An 8,618-nucleotide genomic window follows, 5' to 3' on the forward strand; every position below is an offset into this window, starting at 1 on the left:
TTGCTTTTGCCTCTTTGATGTCCCCAAACCAAACTGCTGACCCCCCGACTCTTCGGTGGCGTTGCTGAACAGCTGCCACGAGTGCCGCCTCCTTCCCCAGAAGCAGCTGCGTTTTGTTTCGGGAGCTGTATTGCTCTGACTTCTGCTTGTCCTGTCCTTGCAGTGCTGGGATTGGCCGCACCGGAACTATTATCGTCATTGATATGATAGTGGAAACAATCTCCACCAAGGGTAAGAGGACTCCAAGGTATCTTGACGTGAACTGGCCTACCCAGTAGGGCTGCGTCCTTAAGTCCAGCTGCAGAGGGATGAAAACTATCGGGTATCGGGGGGGAAGATCCTGCCACAGCGCTGAGAAGGTTGTACTGTCCTTGCGATGTGGCACTTGCTGGATCTCTGCACCATATCCACTTCCTGGAGCTTCGGCCTTCCCTGAGCTTGGGCTCTCGCTCCAGCGCTAGACTTGAAAGATGCTAAGCGGGAAAGAGGGATAGGAGGTCCCTACAGGAATGAAGGGGAGGGAGGGAGAGGGGAAGATCTTGGCTGACCTCCACCGTGACTGCTTTTGGTGGAGCATCAGGAGAGGGACACAGTGAACATGTATGTCCATAAGCTTTTCTGGTGCCTCTTGCTAGGGCTGGACTGTGACATTGACATCCAGAAGACCATCCAGATGGTGAGGGCCCAGCGCTCAGGCATGGTGCAGACCGAGGCCCAGTACAAGTTCATCTACATGGCCATCTGCCAGTTCATAGAGGCAACCAAGAAAAAGCTGGAAGTTATCCAGGTGAGAAAGGGGACTCTCCTGTCCTGTGTGTCGGGGTGTTGCACGGAGCTGGCGTTGAGTCCAACCGACCGCTCTGTTTCCCAAACTTAAAGCTAGCGCTGGGCCCTACGATGGTGCACCACCATCTCAGTCCCTGTTCCTCTTTCTAAGATTCAGGGGACAACGTTAGCAGCTGAAGTACCAACCCCTCCTGATCTGTTAAACAGCAGGGAGTTTTAATGCAGTTATTTCAGCTACGCTCTATACAGCATCCCCACCAAGCGCCGTTTTGTTACAAGCTGGATCTAGGATAGGCAAAGACTTTGCCCTCTCTTTTCCTGCTTGTCTTTCCCATCCTGGTTTTGCAGCTGCAGGTTCTTCTCCTAGTATCTGATAAGTAAGTGGCATCCGTCATCTCTCCGGAAGCATCCAGGGGCTGCTGCTATCTATTTAATATACTTTAGCCAACATGCAGCACTCTTGGCCATCCCAGTGCCTCCAGAAATTTGTTGCCCCACGGTTCAGCCTGTACAGGGATGCATTTGCATCGCAGTCGCTCGCCTCTGCAACAGCAGTGGGCTTGAGGACTCCAGCAATCCACCAGCCTCCTCTGAGATCCTAGCACGAGGCACGGTTGAACAGTTAGAACCCTTCCACGATGCCTCACGTGCTTCTCCCAGACCCCGCTCTTCTCAGCTTGCTTCTTTTCCCCTGTAGTCTCAGAAGGGCAAGCCGAACGAGTCCGAGTATGGGAACATCACCTACCCCCCTGCAGTGAAGAACGCGCATGCCAACGCTTCACGAAAATCCTCCAAGTAAGAGCTGACTTGAACCAGAGGTCCAGCTATGCTTGCTCCTGGCAATCATCTCCCTGCCCGTTTGGCGGGCTTTTTCCTCTTGCTCATTTCCCCCCTTCTTTTTCCCTGGTATTATAGGCAGAAAGAGGAGTCCACGGTTTATGAGAACTTGGGGAAAAAGGAGGAGAAGGTGCGGAAACAGCGCTTCTCGGAAAAGAAGCTGAAGGGCTCACTAAAGAAAAAATAAGCGCACGTTGCAGACAGGCCCGTGGGGGTTTTGAACCTGGGCTGCAGCGCTGGAGCTCACAGCCAGGCTCGCCTGTCTCGCATCCCTCGCTCTTGGACTGCAACTAGGCCTTCCCCTCCTCTTCCACACCCCCTTTCCGTGCCCTGACCCAGACTGCTTTCCAGCTCAGCTGACTGACTTCCTTGTCCCCTGCCGGTGCCGGCCAGCGAAGTCTCCTGCTGCCCCATCATCGTCCATTAACAGGAAAAAAATCACGCCCCTTCTTCCCCTTGCTCTCCGAGCACTGGGGCGCAGAATCACCCCTGCTGTCGGGGCTTGCGTGGGCGCCTTGAGGAAGAGCTCCTTCACGGAGCTCCACCTCTGCCCACGGCGGGAGTTCGAGGGGAGCCTGCGAGTGTTGCCCCACGCCTCAGCTTTTGAAGCGTGGGGGCCCCGTTTCAGCTCAGCAGCTCTGCAATTGGCCAGGAAACTTCCTCCTTTTGTAACACCAGCCCTCTGTCCTATGATCCTTCTTCTGTTTGAACCTTTGATTGGATACTGTAAATAGAGCAGAATTCGCTTTCTCCTTTGTTTGTAAATAAACCTGTGTTTGTTCGAATGATGAGTCCCAGACCTTGTTTTCTGTAAGTTCTGAGTACAGCTACACGCCTGGCTTCACTTGCAGCCCTGCAAAGACCTGCAAGAACGTCTCCAGCTTAGTTTCCATTACTTCCTGCAGCCCTTAGACTCCAGAACAGAAGCTGTGACCAATTACGGTGGCTCCTTGCCAAGAGGCTTGAGCGCTGGTAAAGTTAGCTGTGACAAACTCCTGCGCGGGCTTTTGCACTTAAATTTTGGTATTCGGAGAAGTCATCCCCATGGCCCAAATCATTAGCCGTTTTGTCATCTGTTTCACGTGGTGGTATCCAGCCTGAGCTGGAGGGTAAGTCGTAAGCGCCGCTTCACCAGCTCCTTCCGTGGTAGAAATGAAACTTTGTCTTTATGGAGAAGGTAGACCAGAGCGTGGCTTCAGATCCTGGTCAGTCGCCTACAAGGAGGGGCTAAGGAAGCCAGATTGTTTAGTCTGGTAAAGAGGAGCAAGAGGGCTAAGTTATCCTCATCTACAACTGCAGAGAGGGGTGGTGAGAAGGTGGTGAGAAGAGTCCAGAGGCTATGGTCCCCAGCTGCAGCTTGGGAGGTTCAGGTTGAACACTAGGACTGGTTTTATCCAGCAAACAAACAGTTCAAGCAAACACTCAGAGAGGGAACTCTGTCCTAGCAGGTTTTCTATACTCGAATGGACAAAGCCACAGCTGATCTGACCGCGTGCTAGTAATAGTGCCGCTAGCAGCAGCAGCTCGGACTGACGGCCTCCAGAGGTCCCTCCCCACCACCGTATCATTCCCTGAATGCCGGAGAGCATTCCTTAGTGCTGAGGCCTATCCTTTCTCGTGTTAGAATGGGACTCAGCACCGTTTTTGAAGTTCTGACAGTCAAAACTAGGCCCAGCCTGAGAACTGTACTCAAGAACCATTTGAGGGAATATTGAGAAAATCTGGGTAAAGCCACAGCTAGAGAGTGCAGACCTGATCCATTCTGTGGCAGCTGGCTTAGATCACAGAGCAGGTGCTGGGGAGTCCTTAGTCTACAGGTTCAGGTACTGCTTAGGCTGTGGGCATTTGCTCCTCAAAGAAAATATGGCTCAGGTGTCCTGGACTATGACCTGCTTAGAGCTGATGGCAGGAAAAGCTCAATCCCACTTAGGGAAAAGTTTCAGCTAAGTCACAAAGTGATCTGGGATCTAGATCAAGATCTCTTGGAAACGTGGGACAGGGAATTTTGTCTGGTCTGAGCCGTATCTAGGCTCTGTGTGGGAAGATACCGGCACAATCCATTGTTATCAGCGACGGACACGGGACCACACCGAGCACTTTCAAAGCGCAGCTTTAATCGTCCTCTGCTTAGGCCCTGGGCTCTTCGGAGCAGGCGACCTCCTCTCAGTTTGGAGCACAAATCCAGATGGGGGAAGAGGCAGAAAAGACAAGGAATGAGATGTACCCTGAACTCTGTTCCATCTACCTTGTAATACAGTGGCAATGGCCGAAGTACCCGCAAGGTGAAGTACCTGCCTGGGAGCTGGCAAGGTGCAGCAGCTCCCAGTCTGTACAAACCAGCTGGAAGTAGGCACTGCATCCCTGCCGGAGGACATGCCCACACTCACGCGCTCCACAGGAGAGAGCAGGAACCCCATCAGCAAGGCGGTGGCAGGATGATGGGCAGGATGACTTACGCAGCCAAGTTCCCTGCTTTGAGCTGGTGCCAAATGCACGAACACAGTCAAGGCAAGGCTGGACAGTGGACAAGGGAGCGGACAAGCTCTGTGGATGCTGTAGCGATTTCAGTGACACCAACGCAGAAAGCAGCGCTCCCCAAACCCACACTGGTACAGCCATCACGTACTTCCAAGATGAACGAACTCAGCCGTTGTTTAGAAAAAACAACTTCCCTCTCTGTCTAGGCAACAGGCGAGCTCACGAGGGACAAATCACAGCACCAAAGATGAGCACCATAGTGCCCTACACACACCAGGGTGCATTCTGCCCCTTCTTAGTTGCAAACCCTGCCTCAAGCATGCAAAGGCAGAAGCAACGCCGCAGCAGCAACACCCTCCTTTTTGAGTTCAGCAGCTAGTTCTGGAGCACGTGGCTGTGAAAGCTGCCTGGGATGAAGACGCACACATGTGACACAACATCTTGGGAGGAAGGTCACTGCTTGCTGTCATTTGATGTGGCGAGAAACTTGGCGGGAAGCGCTCACAAGATAGAAAACACTCCGTGAGCAGGCCCTCTCGCCATGTACCAGACGCCAGCTTCCCTGACCCTGCGAGCCATCGGGCATTTACCGGCTGGCTTTGCGACGCCGCTGTCGCTAGAGGCAAAAGCAGGGAAGGGACAGCGGGGGAAACAATGGGCAGAGGAGTAAAGCTGGGTGCAGATGTAATGTGTTTCCCCTCCGAACAAAGCCAAGACACCCTCTTCTAAGCCACGGGGCTAAAGACCTACTCTAAGGAAACACCTACCTTTGCTTTAGACTCCTGGGTATCTTCAATTAACAAGATCCAATTAATTTCCTGCTTAAGAAGCTGCCACAGTCTAAACGAAAGCATACCAACGGTTAGCTTAAACTCTACCCAAACCATGAAAATGAAGACATCTCGTGGAGCAACTCAGGTTACTCTGAGAGCCTCGTTGGTGCTTAAGTTCCAGAGCTTATTGTGTCCATAATATCCACTGGCTGCAAAGAATATAGACTGAACAAGAACTTTAATGCTTGTACACCAGGAAACTCAGCACTGAAGTAAGCAGCCCGCCCTGCTTCACACTCAGGCACTGTTACATGTCACAGGGTTACTTTTGGGTGGCTCTTCGAGAAGGCATTTTCAAAGCTGGTTCAAAAAGCTGGTGATGTTGCAAGTCAACACATATGAGTATTAGTTACGGCTCTGATTTCCAGGAACAGCGAGCTATAAAACCAGGAACCCGTGGACCTATCTGTTCCTTTAAACGTCTCCTGCTGTGTGTCACCCAAGTAAGAGGTTCCTCTTCATCGCTGGAGAACTTACACTGGAGTTGTTTCTAAATCAAGATGGTGCTTCCTAACTAGACACGGTCTCGTGAGTGGCTGGCTTGGCCACTGTGATCATGAAAAATTTGAGTTTAAAATCTTTGGTGATACGAGAAAAAGCGTCAGTGGAGCTGCTAACCCGTATTTTTGGGAGAGCAGACTTCACGCTACTCAAGGAACTAGTTTTAGTCAGTAGGTCCCCTGGGGATCTGCCTTTGAGGATACCAGGGTACATAAACACTGGTCACTTTTTAAGAGCCCTCTTTCGGGAGCACAGGAGCAAGACAATTCAATGTGTCAGAAGTCAAGGAAGTGAGGCAGGGGGCTGGCTTGGCTGCACGGGGATCTCCTTCTGCAAGTCGGGCAGGAAAAGAAAGCGTCTGGACTTTGGAAGGAAGGGCAGGCTACACAGGAGGACCACAGACACCCTCCTCACCACAGCGGAGAGAAGATTTGCACGGCCCAAGCTCAGCTGGAGTTGGCTGGTACTGCAGGGGGTAACAGAACAGGCTTTTCACAGCCTGTTAACAGCCAAAGGAAGAATGAAGAACATCCCGGTCTGTTACCGGATCAAGTCAGTCACCTGCTCTCCACAGAGAGATGAAGATAAAGCAGAGACATTACACGCCGTCACCTCTGTCTTCGACACTGGTGATGGGCCCTGCGATGCCTGGAGCCCGGTGCTGGAGGATCGCAGCTGGAGGAGGGATAAGCTCCCAGAGGGCTTTGAACTGGTGCAGGATTTGCTGCTGCAAGTGAATGCACACAGGATTCATCCCAGCGCACTGAAGAGCTGGCCGATGCTACTCCTAGGCTGCTCTCTGTTATTTATCAACAGCCCCGGGAACCTGGAGCGGTCCCAGTTGACCGGAAGCTGGCAAATGGCGTCACAGTTTTCAAGGAGGGCAAGAAAGAAGACCCTGCTAATTACAGGCCCGTTGGTCTCACTCTGGTGCCTTGTAAAATTATGGAGAACTATTATTCTGGGAGTTCTTGAGAAAGACTTGAAAGACAGTGCAGTCATTGGTCAACGCCAGCATGGGTTCATGAAGGCAAAGTCTGACTTCATAACCTTCCGTGACAAGGTTACCCACCCAGTGAACAAGGGGAAGGTAGATGTGCGGGCTTATTTTTTTGGATTTCAGCAAAGCTTTTGATTCTGTCTCTTGCAGGAGGCCTACAGACATGCTAGTCGCCTGTCCGGAAGACAGCCCAGCACGCACCTAGGTACACACAAAATACAGTAGGTGAACAGTTGGCTGAAGGGTCAGGCCCAAAGAGTTGCAGCAAATGAAGTAACATCCAGCTGGCGGCCAGTCGCTACTGGTGTTTCCCAGGGCTCAATTTTAGGGCCAGTTTTCTTCAAAGCTTTTATCAATGACCTACACGTGGAAGCCAAGTGTGAACTAAGCCTGCAAACAATACTAAATTAGGAGAGGCCACTGATTCCCCTGAGAGACAGAGTCCTCACAGAGAGATCTGGGCAGAGTAACACGCTGAGCAATCACTGAGCGTATGAAATTTAACGTGAACTTACGACAGATCCCGCACCCGGGATGGCGTAATCCTGGATGTGCGTACAGACCAGGGATGAGAGGCTGGAGCGCAGCCTCGCAGAAAGGGATCTCAGCATTCCGGCTGATGGCAAGCTCTACCAGTCACCAACGTGCCCTGCCAGGCAAAAGGGCCTACATTATGCTGGGGGACCCCAGGCACAGCAGTTAACTGGTCTAAAGCCACAGTCCCACTATACCCAGCGGGGTCCAGCCTCACCTCAAGTACTGTGAGCACAGTCTTGGGCTCCGCAATGTAAGAACGATATAAAATATTAGAGCGTCCAAAGGAGGGTAACAGAGATGGTGCCAGGCGATGTGAGTTACGAGGAGCAGCTGAGGATACTACATTTGTTCAGCTTACAGGAGACTAAGGACTGACCTCACTGCTGTCTACAATTCCCTCATGAAGGAGGTGTCCAGCAACAGGACACGAGAGAACGGCTTAGGAAGTTCAGATCAGCTGTCAGGAAAAACTTCTTCACTGACAGGGTCATCGAACTCCCCAGGGAAGCGGTCCTGGCCCCAAGCCTGTCTCTGCTCAACACGTTTAGACAACACTCTTACCCATGGTTTAACTTCTAGGTTGCCCTTCGCGCAGTGAGGAGTTGGACTTGATGATCCTTGTGGGTCCCTTCCAACTCAGGATATTCTATAATTCTCTGACTCTGTAAAACCTTCCAGGTCCTAAAACTAGCAGAGGGCAGCCCAGAGAGACAGGAGAAGAGCTCACCCGTGAAGCAGACAAGATTTTGCCTTTGAAACCCAAACAAAATAGAGAGTTTAGACCGTGGAGGAAGATTTTTCCTATGCTTTAGGCCAGGGAAGAGGGGTGAGAAAAAACCGAGGCGTAACAACGGTCAGGACACAGTACACGCATGCTGCTGTGACACGGAAAAGCAGGCAAACTTATTCTCACCTCTAGCACCGACAGGTAGAAACCAGCCCTGCAGCTATGAGTGTCCACACCCGCTCCCCACCCGGGGATCTCTCAGTGACCAGGAGGGTATTTCTCTTGCTCCTTTCCCCACAACACCCTGGTTCTCTTCAGCCAAATGAAAGCTCTGTTCCACTGCTCCCTACACAAAAATAACCTCCTTCAGGCACTAAGCACACTGAGACACGGTATAAATTTGGGGGTTTTTAATTTTTACAAATGTTTGAAAGAATCACTGAGCAGACAGTGACGCAAATGGATGTTCCAGCAGTGACAGGCACCCGATGAATGACACTTTCCTGAATACAGTTCCAGGTTCTCTTGGGATCAAGAGTGAAACAAATTTTACTAGAAAAAAAGCCTGGTGCTGATGGCAGCAGAACTCCCCTGCTTGGCCAAAAAAGAATTCTGATTTTGCCCTACAGAAATCTAAAGATCAATGAATGAATTACTACGTCCAATGGGTTAATACCAGTAAGCCCCCTTGCCCCGTCCCCCAATTTAACTGGTGGGGGGAGGAAGGATTTACAGTTGCCTAGAGGCAGAGGCCAATCCCACAACTGGATCGCCACAGACAGAGCACGGGAACCAAATCTGGCTACTGGATCAGCAACTTCAAAGTGAGGGCAAACAGTGCTAGCAGAGGGATTTCAAAGTTCCTCACTCGCATCTTCTGCCGGTCAGCGCTGCTCGTTCTAGGAGGCCTTAGTTTCTT

The 8,618-nt window shown here is 51.5% G+C and overlaps 1 protein-coding gene across 2 annotated transcripts in view; it reads left to right on the forward strand.

The window, feature by feature from the left end:
• Nucleotides 1-1,842, forward strand: part of PTPN6 (protein tyrosine phosphatase, non-receptor type 6) — a 14,382-nt gene extending 12,540 nt beyond the window's left edge. For both annotated transcript variants that reach the window (XM_010138610.1, XM_010138618.1), the window contains exons 12-15: nucleotides 164-231; nucleotides 636-787; nucleotides 1,484-1,581; nucleotides 1,702-1,842. In XM_010138610.1, coding sequence (XP_010136912.1) covers nucleotides 164-231; nucleotides 636-787; nucleotides 1,484-1,581; nucleotides 1,702-1,810 — 427 coding nt within the window. In that variant the 3' untranslated portion in view covers nucleotides 1,811-1,842. The remainder of the gene's footprint in view (nucleotides 1-163; nucleotides 232-635; nucleotides 788-1,483; nucleotides 1,582-1,701) is intronic.
• The last annotated feature ends 6,776 nt before the right edge of the window (nucleotides 1,843-8,618 follow it).

The sequence above is a fragment of the Buceros rhinoceros genome, unplaced genomic scaffold (genome assembly GCF_000710305.1).
Source record: "Buceros rhinoceros silvestris isolate BGI_N320 unplaced genomic scaffold, ASM71030v1 scaffold29750, whole genome shotgun sequence".
Taxonomy (NCBI): Eukaryota; Metazoa; Chordata; class Aves; order Bucerotiformes; family Bucerotidae; genus Buceros; species Buceros rhinoceros.